The sequence below is a fragment of the Pleurodeles waltl genome, chromosome 7 (genome assembly GCF_031143425.1).
Source record: "Pleurodeles waltl isolate 20211129_DDA chromosome 7, aPleWal1.hap1.20221129, whole genome shotgun sequence".
Classification (NCBI taxonomy): Eukaryota; Metazoa; Chordata; class Amphibia; order Caudata; family Salamandridae; genus Pleurodeles; species Pleurodeles waltl.
In genome coordinates, this window is record NC_090446.1 from 1,315,897,505 (window position 1) to 1,315,924,616 (window position 27,112).

A 27,112-nucleotide genomic window follows, 5' to 3' on the forward strand; every position below is an offset into this window, starting at 1 on the left:
AACAATTTTCAACTGAAGAAGATTTGGTTGGAACACTGAAGAATAAGCATGTGTTATCAGAGGATAGTTTATCTTTCACAAACCTCTCCTGTTCCTTCCCAATCAATTGTAGTTGGAGAGAATCTAGACTTAATGGTAATACTTTAGCGAAGGTCTTACAATTTATATTAAAAGAGTTATAGAGTGATAATTGTTACATAATGTGGTATTCTTATCTTCCTGTAGGATAAGACAAATATTAGCATTTTGAACCGTCCATTTTGCGTAACAGAGGTAGAAAATGAAATGAATGAACAACTTGTAGTAATCTAGGAATCAGTAGGCCAGAGAAGTGAAGGAAAAACTTAATATTAAAGCCATCTCTCTTGTAAATGTAGATTCTAACATCTTCACTAAATTATTGGCTCTGCGACTAGAACCATTTTTACCCGAATTTATGGGGAAGGAACAATCCAGATTTGTTAAGGGTATGATTGCATCTGATAACTCTGGATTATTAATTAACTGATAAACAAGGCTTCTTCTTTATCCTAAAGGCATTTGAGAGAATCAACTGGACCTTTTTACTTAAATCCCTCACTTGGCATGGCTTAGATCCCAGTATTATCTTGCTTATTTATTTTCTTTATAAATCTCCAAGGGCATCTGTCTTGGTTAATGGACGAGTTTCCCAATATTTTCAATTACAATGAGAAGTTTGACAAGGATGTTTTTTATCTCACCTCATATTTGTTTTAGCTCTTAAACCCTTCCTATCCAGAATTAACATTCACACTCATAAAACAGGTTTCAAATAGGGAGTTAAACACTTGAAACTCTCTGCATAAGCGGACGATATTCTTTTTTCTTTCTAACCCCGACTTTACTATTACATCTTTGCATTATGAAATGTCTGAATTATCTCTTGTGTCAAGATGTAGGATTAATTCGGCCAAAACAGAAATTTTGCCCAGTAGCAAATTTTGTCTTAAACATTCTTTTGACTCTACTGTCTTTCATTGGAATAATTCTAAGAATAACTATTTGGTTATTTGGTTCACCAACTCTATTAAATAATCAGATTTAATAGAATACACAAACTCCTATCTTCTTGGAATGTATTTTTCCTATCTTGGTGGGGTTATCTTGACTCCATCGAAATGATGATTACACCTATTCTGCTTCATATTTTGTCTATGATCCCTGTAAATCCCTCTATCATATTTTTAAAAATTGGACTCTATGCTTGCCAACATTCTACAGCAAAATAAAAAAATCCAGAATTTCTTTGACGCAATTTAAGAAGACTAAGATGGAGGGCGGTACTAATTTTCTGGATTTTCAGAGTTATCAAAAAAGCTTTCTGTTTCAGACAAGCTTCTTAGTGGCTCCTCACATTACCTTTCTCATTTACTCCCTCATGGCTTGAATATTCCCTACATGCCCCTTTCTTCCCCTAGAGAAGTTCTCTCATTCTTCTCAAAGAACAGCATCACCTCTTCACCGTTGTTTAAACATACATGTTTCCTGTTGAAACCTTGTTCTCAAACAAATCTTTGGGCCTAATTAGGAGTTTGGTGGACGGGTCTTCCCGTCTTCCAAACTCCTAATTAGGCCCAAAGTTTTGTTTGAAACCTTGTTCTCAAACAAAACTTTGGGCCTAATTAGGAGTTTGGCAGACGGGAAGACCCGTCCACCGAACTTCCAATAGGGAGGATGCCGCCACACTGGCTACCTCCCTGCTGGACCCATTAAGACTTTCCTCTTAGGCTGACTGGTATAAACAGTCAGCCTAGTGGGAAAGTGGTGGCAGCATGGCTGGTTAGAACTAGGTCATATCAGCAGGGCAGCGCTGCATGCAGCACCGCTCTGGCTGATTCCAACCTCTGCCACTGTCAGCCCGCCGATGGCGGTACCCGGATGTTAATGTGTCAGTTGGACCGCCACAGCAGCAGCGGTCCTGACCGCCACCCCAAGGCTGGCGGTCTCAAGACCCCCAGTCTCGTAATGAGGCCCTTTATCTCAAAACTCTTTTTTTACAGTCTCCTTTATGGTTTAATTATCTTAATTATAAATAACAAATCCCTGTATTGGGAGTCTTAGAGGCAAAAAGGTATAATATAGGTTCAAGATTTATTGAATGGTATCACTCCACTCTCCTTCCTGCAATTCCAGGCATCATTTAATTGTCTGCATACATTCTTGAATACATTTTCTTTTCTTATTAACATAATTTTAGAAGTTCTTTATTCAATGCCGTTAGACCCTATAACTTTACTACCTGAATCTTCTCTGCATACTATTCTAACCTATAACTAACCTATAACCGGTGCGCCAACACCTTAGCCCCACTCAAGAAACCCACCGCCAACCAAGGAAAGAAAAAAACCAGCCTGGTTCACAGACGAACTGACCGCCTCCAAAAGCCGCTGCCAGAAGCTCAAGAAGAAGTGGATCTTAGAGCGCACACCCGACAACCTCGCCTCCCTCAAAGACGCCAACCGTGAACACCACCAACGGATCCGAGTCGCCAAGCGCGCCCACTTCACTGAACGCATCAACAACAACGCCCACGACTGCAAAGAACTCTTCGGCATCGTAAAGGAACTCTCAAACCCCAACGCCAACTCCAACGACATCCCGCCCTCCCAGAAACTCTGCGACGACCTCTCCACCTTCTTCCACCAGAAAATCACAACCATCCACGACAGCTTCAACACCACTCCGCCGCCAGACCCCACCCCTGACATCTCCACAGAAGTCTGCCGCCTCACCGCCTGGACCCACGTGGACGACACCGAAACAATGACAACCATGAACACCATCCACTCAGGCTCCCCCACGGACCCATGCCCAGATCACGTGTTCAACAAAGCCAACGCCATCATCGCCCCCAAACTCCGCAAGATCATCAACCTCTCCTTCGACTCCGCCACCTTCCCAGACAGCTGGAAACACGCAGAAATCCAACCCCTTCTCAAGAAACCCAAGGCTGACCCCAACGACCTCAAAAACTTCCGACCGATCTCTCTCCTCCCTTTTCCAGCAAAAGTCATCGAGAAGATCATCAACACACAGCTCGCCCTCTTCCTCGAAGACAACTCCATCCTAGACCCCTCTCAATCCGGTTTCAGACGAAACCACAGCACCGAGACTGCACTCCTCGCCGCCACAGATGACATCAGAACTCAAATGGACAACGGCGAAACCTCGGCCCTCATCCTCCTCGACCTATCTGCCGCTTTTGACACAGTCTGCCACCGCACCCTACTGACCCGCCTCCATGAAGCCGGCATCCAAGATAAAGCCCTCAACTGGATCTCATCCTTCCTCTCCGACAGAACCCAGAGAGTACGACTCTCCCCTTTCCGCTCCAAAGCCACCAACCTCATCTGCGGCGTCCCCCAAGGCTCCTCCCTCAGCCCTACGTTGTTCAACGTCTACATGGCCCCCCTCGCTAAACTGGCCCGCCAACATCACCTCAGCATCATCTCCTACGCCGACGACACCCAGCTCGTCCTCTCCCTGACCAAAGACCCACTCACCGCCAAAACCAACCTCCACGAGGGACTAAAAGCCATCGCCGAGTTGATGAACGACAGCCGCCTGAAGCTCAACTCCGACAAGACGGAAGTCCTTATCCTCGGGCGCACCCCTTCGGCCTGGAACGACTCCTGGTGGCCCACCGACTTCGGTCCCCCACCCACCCCAGCCAGCCATGCAAGAAACCTCGGCTTCATCCTGGACTCCGCCCTCACCATGTCCAAACAGGTCAGCGCCGTCTCCTCTTCCTGCTTCAACACCCTTCGAATGCTCCGCAGAATTTTCAAGTGGATCCTAACAGGAACCAGAAAGACGGTGACCCAAGCCCTCGTCAGTAGCAGACTTGACTACGGCAACGCACTCTACACAGGCATCCCAACAAAAGACATCAAACGACTCCAGCGTATCCAAAATGCATCCGCCCGCCTGATCCTCGACATACCCCGCCGATGTCACATCTCCCCTCACCTGAAGGACCTCCACTGGCTCCCCGTGGACAAGAGGATCACCTTTAAACTCCTCACCCACGCTCACAAGGCTCTACACAACACCGGACCTACCTACCTCAACTCCAGACTCAACTTTTACGCCCCCACTCGTCAACTCCGCTCTGCCAATCTCGCCCTTGCCATCGTCCCCAGGATCCAGCGCAAGACCTCCGGCGGCAGATCCTTCTCCTTCCTCGCCGCCAAGACCTGGAACTCTCTCCCCACCTCACTACGCCAGACCCAGGACCTCCTCACCTTCAGGAGACTCCTCAAGACCTGGCTTTTCGACCGCTAACAGCTCAGCCAGCGCCGCGAAACCCTGACGGGTACATAGTGCGCTTTATAAATGTAATGATTGATTGATTGATTGAATCCTAAAGCCTCCCCTATTTAAAAATATGTTTTCTCTGGATAGCTCTTGAGTTAATACGAAGGCAGAACCTAGTTGGGAAGCAGATTTGGGATGTGCCTGTTCTGTCTCCCTCTGGAATAAATTTGGTCTAGACTTCACAAAGTTTTCATAGCAGCCACCAATCCTCAATCCTTATTCTTTTTATATGATAGACTATATCATACTCCTGTCTTTAGAGCCAAGTTCTCCAAAACAAAGGGCAATGCCCGTTGGTCATGCAGTCATCACAGTGAACATTTGATGCACCTTCTTTTTTCAATATTCACCCACTGGAACCTTCTAAAACATCCCAATTAATTGGAAAAGCTCCTCTATTATCTCATATAAAGCTTGGTGGTGTAATGTTTGTCATTATCATAGATTAGATACAGCCTTTGCAACTTTGTCTTTACTACAGATTAATAGAGATTTGTATTGGTTAGCATTAACAGATTTCTTGGATAACGCTGTTACGCAATAAATTATCTGTAGATATTCAGAAAAAATCAAATCACTATAAGTAGTTAAATTTTCTGCATACACTCAAATCTACTTCAAACATTTGTAATTTTAACTGCATATTTATTGTTATTACTCGGTCTTCAAAATGGATTTAATCCCTACTCACCCCCTCTTCACTTATTTTCCTGCACATTATACAAAAACCTAAATAGCTGTGTTTCGTTTTTGATATTATTTAATAATCTCATTGTTTTAATGTTTGAATTTATTGTAATTGTAATTAACTTTATTAGGATTTATTTTTTAGAAAAGCTGATTAAACTTTAAAAAAAAAGCTAGCCAGACCAGGGCCCTTATTAAGAGTTTTGGGGGTGGCGGAGGCCTCTGGCCTTATTATGAGTTTTCTGCTGGGCCAGCAGGCGGAAACAGTGGAAACGCACCACAACATTGATGCCCGCTCATAATCAAGCCGGCGGCAATGTTGCAGTGCATTGGGTGCAACAGCACCTGTCGCGCTTTTCACTGCCCGTAATGTCAAGTGCATGAGCAGTGCAGGGGCCCCCATCGGACCCTAGCACCCTGTCTCCCCCAGCCCTTGCATGGCAGTGGGACCGCCATGCAAAAAGCCGGCAGAGAGGGGACTCGTAATCCTGCGGGCAACGCTGCACTTGTGGATTAAGACTGCTGGCACCGCCAGGCTGTTGACTGGCAGCAACCTGGTGGTGCCGACGGTCAGACCGTGGCGGCTCCGCCAGGGTCATAATGTGGAGGCCGGACTGCTGCTTTGGCGGAAATCCAACCTCCACTGTGAGTGTGGCGGTACCATGGCCGCCAGACTCGTAATGAGGGGCCAGGTGTTTTGCCTTTTTTTAAGAGAGAGAGTGCACTAAAGACCTCTTGTAGAGAAATATCTGTTTTATAAGCAGAACAATCTAACTGGGTAGTTCCTATTTTTGGACTTTGTAGTAGATTAATTCCTGAGTTGAGGCCTGTGGCGAATAAAGATCAGTATAGAATTTTACAAATTCCTGTAAAATGTCTTCATCCATGAAAATAGTAAAATACAGAGGCTATTTAGGAACATTGTTTCCTAACTTTGAGATAGTTCACCAATACTTTCTCATCTTTATTATTTCCAACATACTGTAGTATCGAACACTGCTTCTAAGCAGTACAGGTGAAGCCTGTTTTGCAGAAATGTAATTAAAATGTCATTTTGCTTTGATTAACGTTTGTAAATTAGATTCAGATTAAGAAGAAAAACGATGAGCCTGTAAGATAATAATTTTTTGTTTTCTTTATCTTACAAAATCGATAATAAAGCCCCTTACTGTTGCCTTAAATGTGTCCCATAGAAGCTTTGGAGAGATGTCAGTATTTGAATGTAAATAAAAAAATCAGTTGCAAAGGAAAGAAAGGAAGAAAAAAATTGTGTATCGTAGGGTAAAGAGAGTTATTAAACTTCCATCTATTTGCCCCAGGAGCAGCAGGAATCTAGGGTATGGGCCTTATTATGACTTCGGCGGATGGAAAAGCCTGTTCGCCGAAGTCCTGCCGGGAAGGTTGCCGCCAGTGTGGCTGCCTCCCTGCCGGCCCCATTATGAGTTTCTCACTGGCTCAGCGTGCCGAACCTCAGTTTCCGCTGCTGGCCCAGTGGGAAACGACCTACAGCATTGTCTCTGGCTCGTAATAGAGCCGGCGGCATTGCTGTAGTACATAGGGTGTAGGGGCACCCATCACAATATTCACTGAACACTGCGACGCTGCTGGCCGGGGGTATCCCTGCACTCCCAGTACCAAGTGCATAGGCAGTGTAGGGGCACCCTTGTGGCCCCCTACACCCTGTCTCTGCCAGCCTTTTCATGGTGGGATTACTGCCATGAAATCGCTGGCAGAGAAGGGGGTCGTAATCCCCATGGTAGCACTAGTTGCAGTGCTGCCCTGGCGGATTAGGACCACCAGCACCGCCAGCCGGTCGTGAAGTCGGAATCTGGTGGTGCTGGCGGTCCGGCTGTGGCACTATCGCCGCGGTCGTGATATGGCACTCGGGCCGCTGCATTGGTGGCATTCCGTCCTCCATTGCGAACCTACCAGTCATTAGACCGCCAGGTTTGTAATGAGGCCCTATATTTGTGATCAATAGAGAATGATATGAAAGTACAATGGGGCTAACATGCAGTTATGAGGCATTGTGATAAGTGTTTGCTTAAAAAAATATAATCAAATCTAGTGACTGATCTGTGAATAGAAAAGTATAAAATATAGTCTCGGGTGGGGAAACAGGAGTCAAGAAGAGCAGTGTGAGAAACAATAGAAGATAAATGTTTCTGCATCTTATATGGTACAAATCGAACTGTAGAATGTTAGTCTAGAAATGGGCTAAGGGTCTGATTACAGTCTCCTTCCAAAATGCAGTACGAGTCATCATAGTGAAGACATTGTTTTTTGGATACCGGGCAAAAATAGTAATCTATTTGAGTAGTTCTGTAAACATTTTTCATTAATGAGGAAACTAAGTACAATTAATTTGCCCTCAGAATCAGTTTCTTAAGATAACACTTTAAAATCTAGTTTTTCATTACATAAGATAGCCACATGATTTTTCTTATGCAAACAAGGGGTTCTAAGACAGTACCTACCCATCCAAGGTTTAAAGCTTTAACTTCAGTAAGGTGGGTCACTTGTAATAGGGCTATATCTCTGTTGTTTTTAGGCAGGTGAGATAGAACTCTTTATCGCTCGATGGGAGTCATAAAACCTTTAACATTTCATGATAATACTCTGAATGAAGTAGGTAGTTAGATTTAGGACCATGTTGCCATAGAAAAAGCATTTTTTGACTTGTCTATATCTTTGGCATCGTTTGACGTATCTTCACAAAATGTTCCAAAAAAATTGTTCCAGTGATCCTTGTTGCGCATGTGAAATTTTGGGATGATGCATCGAGCAGGTGCTGAGAAAAAGGGGCTGTTAAAAAAAGTGTGTTTCCCATGTTAATTCCAATAGGATTTTTTTACGCAACTACAGCCCTGACCGCTGGATGGAATTACACTAAATGTGGCAGAAAGCTAGATTTTGTTCTGCTATTTGGTGTAAATCCGTTCAGTAGTTTATGAGAAATTAAAGAAAATCCAAATTTGTATATATCTGAGATTGTGAATATTTGCAAATGCGTGCTCAGATAGTAGCCCTGTAATTGTCTGGCCACAGCCTGAACAGAAATTTGCGGCCGCCACTTTAAGGTCCCGGGACACAGTCCCTGGGGCTGAAAAACAAATTGAAAAGTAGCATAAGAGGTCATGGTGGAGATACCTTGACCCCATGGGTGTGATATAGGCGTCTTTGAAGGTCAAATAATGGGTTTTTAAATTTTCTTTTTCACCATGGCAGGGGCATGAGTTATAGGTACTGTAGGGAGTGAGTTATAGTTACTTGAAAACTATAACTGTTGAATTTCTATGGTTTTGTACAAATAAATTCAGAATCCAACTATAACATCCCTGCAACCTTTGTTTTTTCAGTGAATTTCTGTTTTAGATATATGTATGGAAGAAGACAAGAGAAATTCAAGGAAGAGCAAGGTAGAGGGAGGAAAAAGAGTAAGAGTGTAAACATAGGAAAGGGTAAAAGAATAAGAGGGAAGAAGGAGAAAACAAGGGAAATAAAAGAGAAAATATAGAGACAGTACAAATCGAACAAGTGAAATAACAGACCTTGATAAGGAGACTAAGAAGAGGTGGGGGTAGAGACAACACTGAATAAAGATGGCACATCAATGGAGCAAAATACATCAACAACGGAGCATGAGCTCAGAAATGGAGAAGACTGAGAAACAAAAAATACAAAAAGATGAAGTTAACATACAACATAATAACAGGAAAAAACAAGGAAAAATATGTTATGACAATGCAGAGCTATAATCAAAGGCAAAGGGCAAAAACCAACAATGACTAAAGATCCGTGTGTCTAAAAGTCTTAACAATGGGAATGTGGTCCTGCAGTGTCCCTTTTGTCAGACAAATGTGATTGGAGGAATTTCCTAAGTTGTATGGGGTCTGCATATGTCATATGGTGTAAAGTTACTTTGATGTGTCACTTTTGAAGGAGCCGGGGGGAAATAGGCCATAACATGCATCCAATGAATGAAGTACTGGTTAAAGATCAAATAAATCATTCTGTCTAGCAGCAGTCACTTCAGAAACATCTTGAGTGACAAAGATCTTTTTCCCTGATTAGATTAAATGTTTCTTAGTTTTGCAGCATTAGATATTTTCAAAAGGTCAGTGAATTTCTGAATGGAAATAGTAACACATCTAGGTTTGATGTAGCAGAGGAACTGCAAGTCTATGAGCTCTGTAAATATTCAGTATGGTAGATGTTGACACATCTAACCACCAGGATAAAAAGAAAATAGAATCTTGTCCCTCCAGGCCTTCCAACAGAAAATATGTACGCAAATTGTTTCTTCAGTTTCTGTTTTCCGAATCGCCTGAGTGACATTTCAAAACGGCAATTTCCTTCCCCACAGAAAGGATTTTCTTTGTTTCATCTTGGATCTCATTCACTCTTTGTTCAATGGAAGACATTCTGTCCTCCATAATGGACCATTTGTCTTCAGAATCTTCCTTTGTAAACCATTTTCTATTGACTCCTCTGACAGCGACACGGAGATCTAAATCTCTCAGTCTTTTCCCTGCTATCTACTACTTCTACTCAGAAAAGTGACTACTGCCTTCTTCTCCTCAATGGTTGTGCACTCTGATGTATATTGCACACTCTAACATATTTTTCTATTCACAGTCTCTGACTGAGCCTCTCATAGGCATGCATCAGTCATCACCACCAGATAAAGGTAAAAATCCTAGCAAGTGTGAGGAGAAGGATAAAGATTTAGAAACTTCAAAGTAGTATTTCATAAATCAAGGCAATGAAAGGAGATTACAAAGATCATCTAGTATCTCGAGACTGTGCACATCAGCCAGTGCCATAATCCCCTGCTCTTTCATCAACATGCATTTGCGTTTAGCAAATGTGAAACATGGACAGAGATCTGGGTACTCGGCAATATAATACACCAGAAAGTTTAGAATTACATTTTTTATGCTATTGTGTTTTTTAGCAAGAGTAAATCAAATGTTTAAAATATTAGGTGATTATTTAATTGCTTGTAAAACCAGTTATATTTTGCAAACAGTACAATGCTTTCCACCTTTACTGTATTCCAAGTAATACTAAGTTTCTCACTTACCGCCTAATTGTCATGTTAATTTGATTACCCCCATTGTACCTTCTATCATATCAATGTGCTTCCCATGTAAGCTTTAAAGAGTGGGATGCTTATAAGTTCCCTAATATATGCCTCAATGTATCATACCCATAAAGCAGTTCCTTTTCTTCCTTTAGCAATCATAATTATTCCTTTGTTCTGTAGTGGTGTTATGTACTGAATGTAATGCTTAGTGATTTATTAAGTAACTGTAATTCAGTTATTTGTGCAGTCCACTATCATCCATCTATCCTTCTCTTATGCTGAGGTCTTAACCAAGATTTATAAATTTGTATCCAACACTTATGTAAAGAATCTGTTGAGGAGAGTCCATAGTAGGAGATTATTGGTGCGTATTTATGGATTATAGGTTTTAGTCCACCTAATGGATATATTTCGATGTGCATTAGCTTTTATTTATTGTATGTACTAATGCAGAATTGTAAATCAAGATTATTTTTCAGAAGTGACACAACATGATTTGTTAGACATGCATTGGCGATTGTAGCAGTTACCATTCACTACTGTTTCTTTCTATGTTCTTTGTGTTAAATTTATATTTTCATTTACTTTTGTGCATTGTGTCATTCTTTATTTCTTAGGACCTGAGGGGGAGCGTGGTTCGTATCTGCAAGTTCTTGGGAAGGGATCTGGATGACACAGCCATTGATTCAGTAGTGGAAAATTCCACCTTCAAAGCCTTGAAAGAGAACACAATGTCCAACTACAGCCTCTTACCTACTTCTTTCATGGATCAAACAAAAGGCTCCTTCTATCGCAAAGGTTAAATGGGTATTACCACCCTTATTGTTTCTAGATTCAGATTGCGTGTGTGTTTACTCATAATTTAGAATACTGAAATGTTCACCCCTTCTGTAGGTTTGATTTGTACTGATGCAGTGCGGAAGGCAGTCTTAGGTCTATCTGACTACCTACGCTCGCTGCAAGCGGCAAGTTTTTACCACTTTTTAGAAATGTATTAATTCTTTTTAAAGTAATTCAATGTATTGAATCTGATGTTTGATTTGCACGGAAGCACTTTCTGCACATGCTCAATACTGTAAAACTATAAACTAATGCGAAGAGTGTTATTTGAGAGATACTTTATCACTTTGTGAACTTATTTAAAAAACGCTGAAAAATCGGAAGTACCGCAGCCATCTTAGGTTAGTTTACGCCATTTTGGAGTAAGCGCTCTAGCTTTCTCCTGCTGTTGGGTTATTTTTAGCCCACATGACAGCGGCGCGCAGCGGAAGGCAGTCTTAGGTCTATCTGACTACCTAAGCTCGCTGCAAGCGGCAAGTTTTTACCACTTTTTAGAAATGTATTAATTCTTTTTAAAGTAATTCAATGTATTGAATCTGATGTTTGATTTGCACTGAAGCACTTTCTGCACATGCTCAATACTGTAAAACTATAAACTAATGCGAAGAGTGTTATTTGAGAGATACTTTATCACTTTGTGAACTTATTTAAAAAACGCTGAAAAATCGGAAGTACCGCCGCCATCTTAGGTTAGTTTACATCATTTTGGAGTAAGCGCTCTAGCTTTCTCCTGCTGTTGGGCTATTTTTAGCCCACATGACCACGGCAGACCATGCCAAGAGCCAAGAGATTATGATCCAAATACTATTGAGCAGGGAATGATCACTTACGCTAGGGATACAATATTCTCGTTAAACAATAAATCTCACGATAGCTGTTCTCAAAGGTTAAATCCTTGTATGGAAAATGACAGATGCCCTGCAAGTGCTTGGACCCCTCAACGAGTTATGGACTATCAAAAAAATAGTAAACATGATAAATTTCCGATTCTACTAGTTAACTGTCGCTCGCTAGGGGCCCATATAATGGATATCCACCTTTTGGTGGAACAAAAAAAAAACCTAGCTCTGTTTCTCACTGAAACTTGGCTGGATGAAAGCTCTGGCCCAGATATTGTTATGACTCTTCCTACGGGATACAAACTCAGCAGAATCGATAGACCTAATCGAGGTGGTGGTATCGCAGTTGTCTATAAAGATATATGTGGGATAACAATAGCCCCACAGTAATTAAAGGAGGTGAGAGTATGTTCTTTTCTATTAATGTTAATCCTCATTATACAATTTCTGGTGTCCTGGTCTACCGACCTCCTGGTCCTAGTGGAGACTTTGTGACCTCACTTGCAGAGATTATCTCTCAATCGGTTTTTACTAAATCTAACTTCATATTGTTAGGAGATTTCAATTTACACGCAGAAATGGAAGATAAAGCCTCGACCAGGATGATAATAGCAGACATGAAGGCCTGTGATTTAGTGCAACTGGTGCAGGGCCCTACGCATAACAGGGGCCATACTCTTGACCTTGTTTTTCCAACACGCCAGATTTAGAATTCTTATCCTCCTACCCGCTAGCCTGGTCTGATCATTTTTTGATAGAACTAGAGTTAACTATCTCTCTGCAGAAATCCTGGTTTAGCAATCCCCCACTTTTTAGAAGAAAATGGCACAAATTAAAGGCCGCAGATTTTATTAATGCATTGGGAAAGAAGAAACCAGGAAACTTAGATTCTAAAAATATAACTGATCTCACCTGCTCTATAAACAAATGGATAGAGGATAGTTTGGAAGAAACCATACCTCTCTCTACTTCGAAAAACCTGCCTCGAAAGAAATCAGCTCCTTGGTTCACCACAAGTTTACTGGAGATGAATGTAGGAAGCAAGAAAGAAAATGGAGGCATTCCCTAGATGATTCATTGAAAAAAGAATATAAGAATATGATTCGAGCATACCATTTAGAAATGAAAAAGGTTCAGGCAACTTACTGTACTGGCAGAATTGAAGCTGCTACCAATTCCCCTAAAGACATTTTTAATGTCCTAAAAGATCTTATTCATCCCAAGGAGGAGCCAGAAATTTTAGATTCTCCACAGCAACATGTGGAGAATATTGCACGTTTTTTTCTAAGTAAAATTCAGGACATTTATGTCTCTTTTCCTGACCCCCTGACTAGTGATCAGGTGGTGGTCAACCTGGAGGCCAGGAAGGAAACTGAAGTTGCCTTAACTAATTTTACCCCTATTAGCTTGGACATAGTGACTAGATTATTGGGTTCAATTAAATCAGGCTCCCCACTCGATCCTGCCCCCCCTCAGATTCTTCGTCTGGAAAATCCAGTGTTAGGTCCAGCAATCACAAATCTTATTAATACCTCGTTAACCTCTGGTACCGTACCCGATTCCTGGAAAAGGGCTATTGTTAAGCCTCTTTTGAAAAAAAACAATCTGGACCCAAAAACACTGTCCAATTATAGACCGATCTCTTTGCTACCTATAATGTCCAAAATAACAGAAAAGTATATACATACTCAGCTATCTACTTTTCTGGAAGACAAAAAATTTCTGCATCCCACTCAGATGGGTTTTAGACCACAACATGGGACGGAAACCGCTTTGGTCGCAATCACAGAAGAAGCTAAAATAAGGATGGATAAAGGAATGGAGACCGCCATTATCCTATTAGACTTAAGTGCGGCGTTTGACACAGTTGATTTGAACATCCTCAAAGATAGATTACAACAATGTGGCATTTCGGGAATAGCATTGGAGTGGATTCTTTCATCCCTCCATGGAAGATCCTTCCAGGTCCTAGACAGATCATGTACCTCTAGGCGCACTCTCAGTAACTGTGGCATTCCACAGGGCTCTGCCCTGAGCCCACTACTTTTTAATGTCTACATGCAGCCTTTAGCAGAAATTATCGAATCATATGGACTCAAGTTGGTGTCTTACGCAGATGACACTCAACTAATTGTCTCCTTTTCTAATTCCTATCCGGACATGGATACAGCAGTGGGACCATGCCTGAAAGCAATTGCGACGTGGATGTCAGGAAGTAAAATAAAACTTAATGATGATAAGACAGAGGTCATGTTCTTTGGACCACAAAACGCTTCTTCCACCAAGCCAAGATCTTTAGTTGGAGATCTTACTCTTCCCCCCCAAATCTATTACTGTATTAAGAGTCTTGGAGTATGGTTAGATCCTCAACTTTCTATGTCACAACATGCCAATAGATTAGCTGGAACTTCCTTTGCCTTGCTTAGAACCCTGAGGAAGGTTATAACAATACTTCCACCACTTGCTAAGAGATTGGTTATTCAGGCTCTGATAGGTTCCCGTCTCAACTACGGCAATGCTCTCCTGGTAGGAGCACCAAAATATGTTACCCAGAGGCTGCAGAGGGTGCAAAATGCAGCAGCACGTCTACTTTTAAATACCCCTAAACATCATTCTATACGGGCTGCACTCTCATGTCTACATTGGCTCCCCGTGGATAAAAGAATTCAGTTTAAGAGGTTATGCCATTTTCATAGATCCATATTTAATCATGGCCCTGAAATGCTCAAAACCCTGACATCTGTATATACTTCGACCAGACTACTGAGATCGTCCTCAGCTATGCTGGCCACAGTACCTACAATATAGAAAATAAGATGGGGAGGAAGATCCCTAGCCTATCAAGGTGCTATTCTTTGGAATAGCCTTCCTTTTAGTATTAGATCGATACCCCAAGAGATTTTGTTTAGAAAGCCCTTGAAAACCAGACTATTTAAAGCTTAATTTCTATCTGAACTCAGATGGTGTCACTTGCCGTTATGTACAGAAAGCGCTACGAGGCCCCCGGGCAGGTTTTCGGCGCTATACAAGCAGTTATAACATAACATGACATAATTACAGCTTCCTCCTTTGCAATAACCACTTACCATTGTTCTCCAAATTTAGTGGCAAATAGCAATTTGCGATGATCATTCCTTTTCTCATTTAGACATGCATGGAGTCTTTTTAAAAATGTGTGTGTGTTTGTGTGTGTGTGTATATATAGGCTCACATCTTAAACATACTAAACCATAGAAATTCACCAGTTACAGTTAGAGTTACCTCAGGTAACTATAACTCATACCCTAAGTTAACCATAACTAGCACCCCCGCTCAGTGAGGATTTTGCATTCTTTACACGCAGCCACATCCTGAACCACTGAACGGAATTACACTAAATTTGGCAGGAAGCTAGATTTTGTTATTTGGTGCAAATCTGATAAGTGGTTTTGGCGTTATTTAGTTTAACAGATATATAGGAACTCAGATCTTCCATGGATCCACTTAAGGAGGATCCGTAGATCCCGGGGAAAAGCAAGGCAATGATTGGCTGGCCGCAACCAGACAGAAAAGGTATGTCCGCCATTTTGTTTCTCGCAAAGTCTGTTGGGTGGAAAAAGAAGAGCGTAAAATCATATATGGGGTCAGGGTACAGGAATCCTAACCCCATAGGACCTATGTCCCTTAGGGGCATGAGTGATGACATATATGAGGTTATAAGCAGTGCATGGCGGGAGGAAAAATTATAGTTAGTTCTGCTAACTTTAACTGGTGAATTTCTGTGTTTTATTTTAGTTCAAAACGATAATGTTGGCATTGACAAATACATCTAACTATAACGTTGTTTTAACCTTTGTTTTTTCAGTGAATTTCTAAGATTTTTTTTTTAATGAAAGCGGAACTTTTTATCACACCTAACTATAATGTTACTTTAACCTTTGTTTTTGTCAGTGAATTTTTTATTTTTATTTTTATGTAAAGGTATACTTAATTACCATAGAACGGATGTGTATAACATGGTGTGCGGATGGACTGGCACTCTTTCTTGAGACCTTTTCCTCAAATGATAGGTGTACATAGTATTGTATGGGGAGGAAGTGATTTTCTCCTTTTAGACCTCTCTCTCAGATAATGGATGTGCATAGTAGAGTGTGTAGAGTGACAGGCCTCTCCTGTAATATCTCTCTCTCAGATGACGGATGTTTGTAGTAGTGAGTGGGGTGGGACTGGCCTCTCCTTTCATACCTCTTTCTCAAATCATGGGTGTGCATAGTAGGGTGTGTGAATGGACAGCCATCTTCTTGGGGGATGCTTTCTCAGATGCTGAGTGTGCGTACTAGGGTGTATTGTGTGATGACTGACCTCTCCTTTGTGACCTCTTTTTCAGATGATGGGTGTGCGTGGTAGGGTGTGTGGATGGGCTGGCCTCTCCTTTGAGACCTTTCTCTCAAATTATGTGTGTCTGTAGTTGTGAGAGGAGAGGGACTGGCCTGTCCTTTCACAGCTCTCTCTCAAATGACAGCTGTGCATTTTAGGGTGTGTGCATTGACCACACTGCCCTTTGAGACCTGTCTCACAGATAACAATTGTTCATAGTAGGGTATAAGGATGGACTGACCTCTCCTTCAAGACCTCTCTCTCAAATGGTGAGTTTGCGTAGAAGGATGTTATGATGGACTGGCCTCTCTTTGAAATCTCTCTTTCAAATACCAAGTGTGCTTAGTAGGGTGTGGGGGTGACTGGCCTCTCCTTTCAGACCTCTTTCTTAGATGACAATTGTGCATAGTAGGGTGTGCGGATACGGACTGGCCTTTCTGCTGAAATCTCTCTGTTGGATGACTGGTGTGCATAGAAGGCTGTGTGCAAGGACTGGCCTCTCCACTAAAACCCCGTCTTGGTTGATGGGTGTGCTTAGTAGTGTTTGGGAAGAGCTTTAACTCCAGTAGGTAGTTAAAGTTAGGATCTAGTTTCCTTAGGAAAATAATTTTTTTACTTGCCTAAAACTTTGGCACCATTTGACAAATCTTCAGGAAGCTTTCCAAAACAAGTATCTCACCTTGTCTTATTGTGCATGGTAAGTTTTGGGCTGATTCATCAAGCGGGGCTGAAAAAAGGGGTGGGGGTCAAAAAAGTGTGTTTCCTATGTTAATTCCCATAGGGATTTTGAACACGTCTACAGTCTGAACCGTGGACAGAAGTACACCAAATTTGACATAAAGCAAAATCTTGGACCAGAAAGCGTGCTTTTTGTGATTTGGTGTAAATTCATTCAGTAGTTTTTGAGATATTAAAGGAAAAATGAAATATGGATATCTGAGCGGAGCGTACACACAGATACCATGGTGAGATCTGATTTGCTGTCAGCACCTCAACCAGAAAGTGCTGGCAGCTATCTTGGGACCAATATACATGATAGCACTCATTACAATGCATTGTAGTGAATGGCAGGTTTTTAGGGTCACAAAAAGGAAAATGTATGAAGGGTGATAACAGAGTTTAGTTACAATATAAATAATTTGTTGTTAAGGTGATTTTTCCATGTGAAAAAGCCTTCTGCTGGGATTTCATTAATCATGCTTCAGAGAAAACAGTTTTCTCATGATTTTCCCATAGAAGTTATGGAAGGTGCAAAAGAAGCTAAAATGAGAGCATGTTTTCTGTAAATTTACACTACCTTTCTCAGCCATATGAGAATGAGTTCTGACATTTTCAGTAAAACATGTACTTCCAACAGGAGCAGCCTGTCAGTTGTTCCCCTTGTGTTCTACTGCATCCTCCCAGAGTGTCCTAAAGAACAACTAGAGTGCTAACAGTCTTACTTATGACAAACGTGTGGCACACCTGAAGCCATCTTGATTGAATCAAATTGGTAAAATTTAAAACATTTATTTGGAAAGGAACAAAATGAGGGGGTTGATTTTGTTATGGTAATTATGGTTACTGCTGTTGAAAGGAAAATTTGGACACATTTTAAGTCAGTTCTCAAATATCTTCCCATTGTACTGCCAACTGGAGAAGCCTGACAGTTTATTCCCTTTTGTTATACAACAGCCTCCCAGAGCATTCTAAAGAACGTCCGATCCCACAACCTCAACATCGTCTCCAAAGCCGGCGATACCCAGCTGATCCTCTCACTCACCATGGACCCCGCCACCGTCAAAACCAACCTCCACGACGGACTGCATGCCATCTCCAACTGGATGGAGAAGAGCCGCCTCAAACTTAACTCAGACAAGACAGAGATCCTCATCTTCGGTTCCAACCGATCCGCATGGGATGACTCCTGGTGGCCAGCAACCCTAGGAACCGCACCAACACCCACCACCCACGCACGCAACCTAGGCTTCATCCTAGACTCATCACTCACCATGACCCAACAAGTCAATGCCGTCTCATCTTCCTGCTTCTGCACCCTCTGCATGCTTCGCAAGATCTTCAGATGGATCCCTGCCGAAATAAACAAGCAAACAAGAAGGACGGTCACCCACGCCCTTGTCAGCAGCAGACTGGACTACGGCAACACTCTCTATGCAGGAACCACAGCCAAGCTCCAGAAGAAACTACAACAAATACAGAACGCCTCTGCACGCCTCATCCTTAGCATCCTTCGCAGCGACCACATCTCAGCCCACCTCAGAGACCTTCACTGGCTACCCGTCACCAAGAGGATCACCTTCAAACTCCTCATCCACGCTCACAAAGCTCTTCACAACACAGGCCCGGCCTACCTCAACGAGCGACTCACCTTCCACACTCCAACCCTCCAACTCCGCTCCACCAAACTTGCCCTCAGTGCCGTCCTTCGCATCCATCGAACTACAGCCGGCGGCAGATCCTTCTTCCACCTCACCACCAAGACCTAGAACACCCTCCCCACCCACCTACGAAAGATCTAGGACTTCCTGACCTTCAGGAAACGCTTCAAGACCTGGTAATTCGAGCAGGAGCAGTCCTTCGCTCCCCCCCACTCAGCGCCTTGAGATCCTAGCGGGTGAGTAGCGTGCTTTACAAATGTTTGATTAAGTGATTGATTGTATTTGGAATCCCATATTCATGGTGATGCTTTGCCATGGATATTATATTTTGGATTTTGTACAGATGACCTTGGTTCCAACTGTACTGTTGCAGACCCTGTCATTCTTGTTTGTCACTTGGAATGTCAATTGTATATGTATTTTCTAAAAACTCATTAAAGATAAGGGAAAAATATTGCGGTCATTAGGTCAATAGAAAATACATCACATTGTACTATTAACATTTGCCCTAAATCTAATTAATTACACGCAAAACAATACTATATTGACAATATGTACAGCACTTCTGTTTGATCTAGAAAGTAACCTTCTATCGTATACAGTTGTAAAATATGTCCTGTTCAGGAATATCAGGAACAGAAAAGACTAAAAGGCATATTTACGAGCCCCTAGGGCCACTTTAGCGCCGCCATAGCATCATTTTGTTTTACACTAAGGTGGCTTTTCTGCCGCGCCATATTTACAAATAGCATATTTATCACTGAGTTGCGTTGCACTTGTGCCACACAAAGTGGTGCAATGGCGACAAAACTACTAAGTCAGAATTATCTGCATGACCCTGCGGGGCTTGAAAAATCTAGAGTAAAGAGCTGCATTACTGTGCCCCAGGAAGAAATTACATGGGTGGAGCGTGGGTGTTCCCACGCATCCACCCACTGCATTTGGCACACTCCTAGAATTATCATTATTGGTAAACCTGGGAATGCATCAGAATGCCACACCTATGAGTGGAGACACAATGAGGAGAAATATCTTTATTTTTCCTTGTTGTTTTCTCTTTCTAAGTGTGCTGTGTTCTGTAGCATACTTAAAAGAAATGCCTCTGAGGATTGCTTTGTGCAGGAAGCTGCACCCTTGCTCTACAGCACATTGGTGTCTGCATTAGCTCTAGGCAACCAAAAGTGTGCCAATGCAAGGAAAGGACAGGAATTAATCAATCAATCAAACTTTATTTGAATGGCACAGCACTGTCACCCTTAAGGCTATCTGGGCGTTGAGGGTGCTGGCGTCTCTGTTGAAGAGCCCGTTCCTGATTCTCTTCCTGAAGTCCACCAGGGAAGGTGGTGTTCGGAGATGGAGGGGCAGGTCGTTCCAGGTCTTGGCTGCGATGAAGGAGAAGGAGGGGCCCATGCTGCGGCTGTGATGGATGCGGGGTGTGTGTGTGTGAGGGCAAGGGAGTTGTAGGGAAGGTGTCTTGCAGGCAGGTGGAAGTTCAGTCGGTGATTCATGTACAATGGTCCTTGGCCATGGAGAGCTCTGTATGAGTGCATGAGGATCTTGAACTGACAACTCTTCTGGACGTGGAGCCAGTGGAGGGATCTGAGGTGAGGGGTAATGTGTATCCATTCGGGGAGGTCCAGGATGATTTTGGCTGTGGTGTTCTAAATGGTCTTGAGTCTTTTGAGGAGTTGGGAGAAGAGTCCACGGTAGAGAACATTGCCGTAGATGAGACAGCTGGTGACGAGGTCCTGCATGACAGTCTTTCTGGTGTTGACTGTATCCATCTGAACATTCTCGGGGGCATGTGGAGGATGTGGAAGCAAGAGGTGGCGACTGCATTGACTTGTCCTTTTATGGTGAGTTGGTGTCAAGGATTATGCTGAGGTTGTGTGCATTGTCTGTTGGTGTGGGTGTTGGTTCGAGTTCTGCCATCCACCAGCTGCAGTCCATACGGATGTGTTTCTTCTGAAGATCAGTGTTATAAATGGGGTCTTTGGTTGGCATTCAGGTTACCCCCTGTATAAGCAAGAACCCTAACTCTAGTCAGGGTAAATCTTAGTTAACCCCCACTCACCCCCTTGGTAGCTTGGCACGAGCAGGCAGGCTCAACCTCAGAAGCAAGGTGCAAAGTATTTGTACCAACACACGCAGTAACTCAGTTAAAACACTACAAAACAACACAACACAGGATTAGAACAATAGATAATATTTATCTAAATACAACAAGGCCACAATTACAAAAAATCAACATACATGAGTCAAGTTATGAATTAAAAAGCAAAAGTCTTAAATCCTTGAGAAAACAGTGAGAACGATATTAGAGGGCGAATGTGCGTCGAAAAAGGCCAGCGATGTGTCGATTTCTCACCCACAAGCGAGAACGTGCGCTGTTCCTTCTCTGGTCGGGTCAGCGTGTGTCGTTTCTTCTCTCCCGCAAGAAAGCGATGAGTCGATCCGGACGGGCACCTCTGGTCCGGGCAGGCTTTGCATTGATTTTTCACGCCCAGCGATGTCACATCAAAATCTAGTTGCACGTTGTCAAGAAACCACGCTGCATAGGGGCTTGGGTCATTAACAGCAGCCGCTGCGGGTGTTGTGCATTGTTTATCCAGCCATGTTGCGTCGATCTCCCACCCGCGATCCAGGTGGAGCCTCGATTTTAGCCACGAGGCCAGCGACGCCTAGTTTTTCAGCCGCAAGGCAGGTGGTGCATCGAAAGTTTCCCCGCATGGCAGTCTTTGCATGGATTTCTGTCCTTTTCCACCGTCTGTACCATTCAAGGGCCCAGAGACAGGTTAGGGCACCACTTGGCAGGAAGGACTCTCAGCAGAAATCCCAAGTGCTGGCAGAGAGAAGTCTTTGATGTCCCTGAGACTTCAACAACAGGAGGCAAGCTCCGTTCAAGCCCTTGGAGATTCTTCACTTGTGGAAAGTCACACAAAAGTCAGTCTTTGGCCTCTCTCAGGCAGAAGCAGCTACTGCAGGCCAACCCAGTGAAGCACAGTCACAGGCAAAGGGGCAGTACTCCTCCTCCAGCCTCCAGCTCTTCTCCTTGGCAGAGGTTGCTCTTGGTTCCAGAAGTAATCTGATTTTCAGGGGGTTTGGGTGCTCTTCCTTTACCCCTTTCTGCCTTTGAAGTAGGCCTACTTAAAAGAGAAGTCCCTATTATTTACAAGTTCCTGTCTTGCCCAGTTCAGGCCCCAGACACACCAAGGGGTTGGAAACTGCATTGTGTGAGGGCAGGCACAGCCCTTTCAGGTGTAAGTGACCCCTCCTCCCCTCCCCTATGCAGGCTACACCCCAGCTCCCTTTTGTGGCACTGTATAGAGGAGAGCTGCAAACAGCTCAATGGTCAACCTGGCCCAGACAGGGAATCCACAAACAAGCAGAGTCACAGAATGGTTTAAGCAAGAAAATGCCTACTTTCCAAAAGTGGCATTTTCAAACACACAACCTAAAAACCAACTTCAGTAAAAGATGTATTTTTAAATTGTGAGTCCAGAGACCCCAAACTCCACATGTGTATCTGCTCCCAAAGGGAATCTGCGCTTTAATAATACTTAAAGGCAACCCCCATGTTAACCTATGAGAGAGATCGGCCTTGCAACAGTGAAAACCGAATTTGGCAGTATTTCATGGTCAGGACATGTAAAACATATAAGGACATCTCCCATTGTAAGGAAATGGCTCCTTGGCATGGTTACACCCTGACTTTTTGCCTTTTGTTGATGCCAGTTATGGTTGAAAGTGTGCTGGGACCCTGCTAACCAGGCCCCAGCACCAGTGTTCTTTCCCTAAACTGTACCTTTGTTCCCACAATTGGCACAGCCCTGGCACCCAGATAAATCCCTTGTAAATGGTACCCCTGGTACCAAGGGCCCTGATGCTAGGGAAGGCTTCTAAGGGCTGCAGCATGTCTTATGCCAACCTAGGGACCCCTCACTCAGCACATGCACACTGCCTCATTGCTTTTGTGTGCTGGTGGGGAGAAAATGATTAAGTCGACATGGCATTCCTCTCAGAGTACCATGCCAACCTCACACTGCTTGTGGCATAGGTAAGTCACCCCTCTAGCAGGCCTGACAGCCCTAAGACAGGGTGCACTATACCACAGGAGAGGGCATATGTGCAAGAGCACTATGCCCCTACAGTGTCTAAGCAAAATCTTAGACATTGTAAGTGCAGGGTAGCCATAAAGTGTATATGTCTGGGAGTTTGTCAAACACGAACTCCATAGTTCCATAATGGCTACACTGAAATCTGGGAAGTTTGGTATCAAACTTCTCAGCACAATAAATGCACACTGATGCCAGTGTGGAATTTATTGTAAAAAGCACCCACAGGGCATCTTAGAGATGCCCCCTGAATACCAGTCTGATTCCTAGTGCTAGGCTGACCAGTTTCTGCCAGACTGCCACAACCAGACAAGTTTCCAGCCACATGGGGAGAGTGCCTTTGTCACTCTGTGGCCAGGAACAAAGGCTGTACTGGGTGGAGGTGCTTCTCACCTCCCCCTGCAGGAACTGTAACACTTGGCGGTGAGCCTCAAAGGCTCATGCCTTTTGTTACAGGACCCCAGGGAATCCCAGCTAGTTGAGATGCCCGCCCCTGCAGCCACTGTCCCCACTTTTGGTGGCAAGGCTGGAGGAGATAATTAGAAAAACAAGGAGGAGTCACCCACCAGTCAGGACAGCCCCTAAGGGGCCCTGAGCTGAGATGACCCCTGCCTTTAGAAATCCTCCATTTTGAGATTGGATGATTCCTCCAATAGGATTAGGGATGTGCCCGATGCACAAAGAGGGTGTAGCCACCGTCCAGGACAGTAGCCAGGGGTGACCCAGAACCCAGGAAACCAGATTCATGCAACCTACACAAAGAAGAAGGACTGCTGACCTGAAAGCCCTGCAGAGACGACGGAGACGACAAATGCTTTGGCCCCAGCCCTATCGACCTGTCTCCAGACTCAAAGAACCTGCACAGCGACGCATCCGGCAGGGACCAGTGACCTCTGATGCCTCAGAGGACTTCCCTGAACCCGAAGGACCAAGAAACTTCTGACAGCAGAGGCACTGTTCAAAAACAGCAACAACTTTGCAACTTTCTTGCAACTTTTAAAGACTTCACTCTTCCCGCTTGAAGCGTGAGACTTCACACTCTGCACCCGATGCCCCCGGCTCGAGCTCCAGAGAACCAACAATACAGGGAGGACTCCAAGGCGACTGCAACCTCATGAGTAACCTGAGACATCCCCCCTGCACCCCCACAGCGATGCATGCAGAGAGGATCCAGAGGCTCCCCCTGACCGCGACAGCCCGGAACAAAGAACCTGACGCCTGGACCAAGCACTGCACCCGCAGCCCCCAGGACCAGAAGGAACCGAACTCCAGTGCTGGAGTGACCATCAGGAGACCCTCTGCCTATCCCAGTTGGTGGTCGGCCCAAGAAGCCCCCATGTGCCCTGCCTACACCGCTAGAGTGACCCCCGGGTCCTCCATTGACTTCAATTGAAAATCCTACACCTGCTAACCACACTGCACCCCGCTGCCCCTGTGCCGCTGAGGGTGTGTTTTGTGTGCCTACTTGTGTCCCCCCCCAGTGCTCTACAAAACACCCCTGGTCTGCCCTCCGAAGACACAGGTACTTATCTGTTGGCAGACTGGAACTGGAGCACCCCTGTTCTCCCTAGGCGCCCATGTGTTTTGGGCCCTCCTCTGCTCCTGACCAGCCCTGTGTGGCTGGTGCGGTGACTTTGGGGTTACATTGAACCCCCAACGGTGGGCTGTCTATGCCCAGGAACTTGAACTTGTAAGCGCCTTACTTACCTGAAAAAATAACCAATACTTACCTCCCCTTAACTGTTGATATTTGCAGTGTGTCCACTTTTGAAATAGCTTATTGCCATTTTAACTAAAACTGTGTATGTTACTGCTCTACTTCAAACGTCCTTACTTACCTGTGGGGAGTACCTTGCATTTTATGTATTTACTTAAAATTTTGAATCTTGTGGTTCTAAAATAAATTAAGAAAATATATTTTTCTATATAAAAACTATTGGCCTGGAGTTAAGTCTTTGAGTGTGTGTTCCTCACTTATTGCCTGTGTGTGTACAACAAATGCTTAACACTACCCTCTGATAAGCCTACTGCTCAACCACACTACCACAAAATAGAGCATTACAATTTTCTAATTTTGCCACTATCAACCTCTAAGGGGAACCCTTGGACTCTGTGCACACTATCTCTCACTTTGAGGTAGTATATACAGGGCCACCTTCCTATATTGGTGAATCGGCTGTGGGGTCTAAGACTTTGCATTTACTGGACTACTCAGCCAATACCTGATCCCATGACTAAATTCCCAAAATTGTCATTAGAAACTGATGTTTGAAATTTGAGCTATTTTTCTACATTTTTTTAAGTCGTGCTAGGGCCTTGTGTAAGTCCCTGTTAGCATTTCTTTTAGAGTTTAAAAGTTTGTATAAGTTTGGATTTAAGTTCTAGAAGTAGTTTTTCGATTCCTAAAAAGTTATCCCAACTTTTAGAAAAATAATGTCTAGCACAGATGAGAGGGTGGTGGAACTCAACCTCACCCCTTACCTGCATCTAGGGATGTCAGAGTTAAGGACTCCCTGTAAACTAAAAAATATAAAGACTGAGTCCAACCCTACCAAAGTAAAGCTCCAGGAGCTTTTGGCAGAGTTTGCAGAGGGCCACCCCTATGAGGATAATCCTACAGATGGGGAAGTTAGTGATCAAGAGGATGATTTCCCCCCTTCTATCCTAACTAGCGAAAACAGGGTTTCTCAAACCCTAACTCCACAAGTAATAGTCAGAGAGACTAGTTCTTCCACAGGGGAGACATGTAACTCTGGAAGCATTGAGGGCAGTCTCAACGAAGATGACCTCCTGTTCGCCAGGATGGCCAAATGACTGGCTTTGGAGAGACAGCTCCTAGCCATAGAAAGGGAAAGACAAGAGATGGGTTTAGCTCCCATCTATGGTGGCAGCAACTTAAATAGGGTCAGAGAGAATACTGACATCCTAAAAATCCCCAAAGGGATTGTTACAATTTATGAAGATGGTGATGATATCACCAAATGGTTCACAGCTTTTGAGAGGGCTTGTGCAACCAGAAAGGTAAGCAAATCTCACTGGGGGGCTCTCCTTTGGGAAATGTTCACTGGAAAGTGTAGGGATAGACTCCTCACACTTTCTGGTAAAGATGCAGATTCCTATGACCTCATGAAGGCTACCCTGATTGAGGGCTTTGCATTCTCAGCTGAGGAGTACAGGATTAGGTTCAGGGAGGCTCAAAAATCCTCGAGCCAGACCTGGGTTGATTTTGTTGACTTCTCAGTCAAAACAGTAGATGGTTGGATAACTGCCAGTGGTGTAAATGATTCTGATGGACTGTATAACTTGTTTATTAAAGAACATTTGTTAAGTAATTGTTTCAATGACAAACTGCATCAGCCATCTGGTAGACCTAGGTTCAATTTCTCCCCAAGAATTTGGAAACAAGGCAGACCATTGGGTCAAGACTAGTGTGACCAAAACTTCCACAGTGGGTGACCAAAAGAAAGGGGTCACAAAGCCTCCCCAGGGGAAGAGTGGTGAGATATCCACGGGAAAAAGTAAAGAGTCTTCTACAGGGCCCCAAAAACCTGTTCAGGAGGGTGGGCCCAGAGCCTCTTCACAGTCCTCAAATGGGTAAAACGGTAAAAACTTTGATTCCAAGAAGGCCTGGTGTCGCATCTGTACTCAGCATGGACACCAAACTAGAAACAAGGCCTGTCCCAAGAAAAGTCCCACAACTAATACTACTCCAGTTAGCACTGGAATAGCCAGTCTCCAGGTGGGATCAACAGTGTGCCCAGAGCAAATCAGGGTTCACACTGAAGCTACATTAGTCTCTGAGGGTGGGGTGGACCTAGCCACACTTGCTGCCTGGCCGACTAATATGCAAAAATACAGGCAGCAGCTCCTAATCAATGGGACTAGAGTAGAAGCCCTGAGGGATACAGGTGCCAGTGTCATAATGGTGATAGACAAACATGTTTCCCCAGGACAGTACCTGGCTGGACAGACATATCAAGTCACTAATGCTGACAATCAAACTAAAGTCCATCCCATGGCAATAATAACTTTAGAATGGGGAGGGGTCACTTGCCTGAAACAGGTGGTAGTCTCCTCTGCAATTCCAGTAGAATGTCTGCTAGGGAATGATCTGAAGTCCTCGGCATGGGCTGAGGTAGAGCTCAAGACCCAAGCAGCCATGCTGGGTATCCCTGAACTGGTGTGTGTCAAGACAAGGGCACAGTGCAGGGCGCAGGGTGAAAAGGAAGTGTTGGAGTTTGGAATAATGGCCCAACCTTCCAAGAGAAAAGGAAAGAAGACTGGAGAACCAGCTTCAACACAGCACAAGAAACAGGATATCTCTTCCCAGGAAGATGTTCTATCCCCTGAGAGAACTGAGTCCCTGGAGCTGGAGCCTTACCAGGTTGAGCTCTTGGGCCCAGGGAGACCCTCGAGGGAACAGGTGTGTAAGGGGCAAGAACCCTGTCCCTCTCTTGAAGGCCTAAGACA

The 27,112-nt window shown here is 44.0% G+C and overlaps 1 protein-coding gene across 4 annotated transcripts in view; it reads left to right on the forward strand.

The window, feature by feature from the left end:
* LOC138246238 (sulfotransferase 2B1-like) overlaps positions 1-27,112 on the forward strand; it is a 361,323-nt gene that overhangs the window by 290,479 nt on the left and 43,732 nt on the right. For all 4 annotated transcript variants that reach the window (XM_069200642.1, XM_069200640.1, XM_069200639.1 and 1 more), the window contains one exon: positions 10,732-10,912. In XM_069200642.1, coding sequence (XP_069056743.1) covers positions 10,732-10,912 — 181 coding nt within the window. The remainder of the gene's footprint in view (positions 1-10,731; positions 10,913-27,112) is intronic.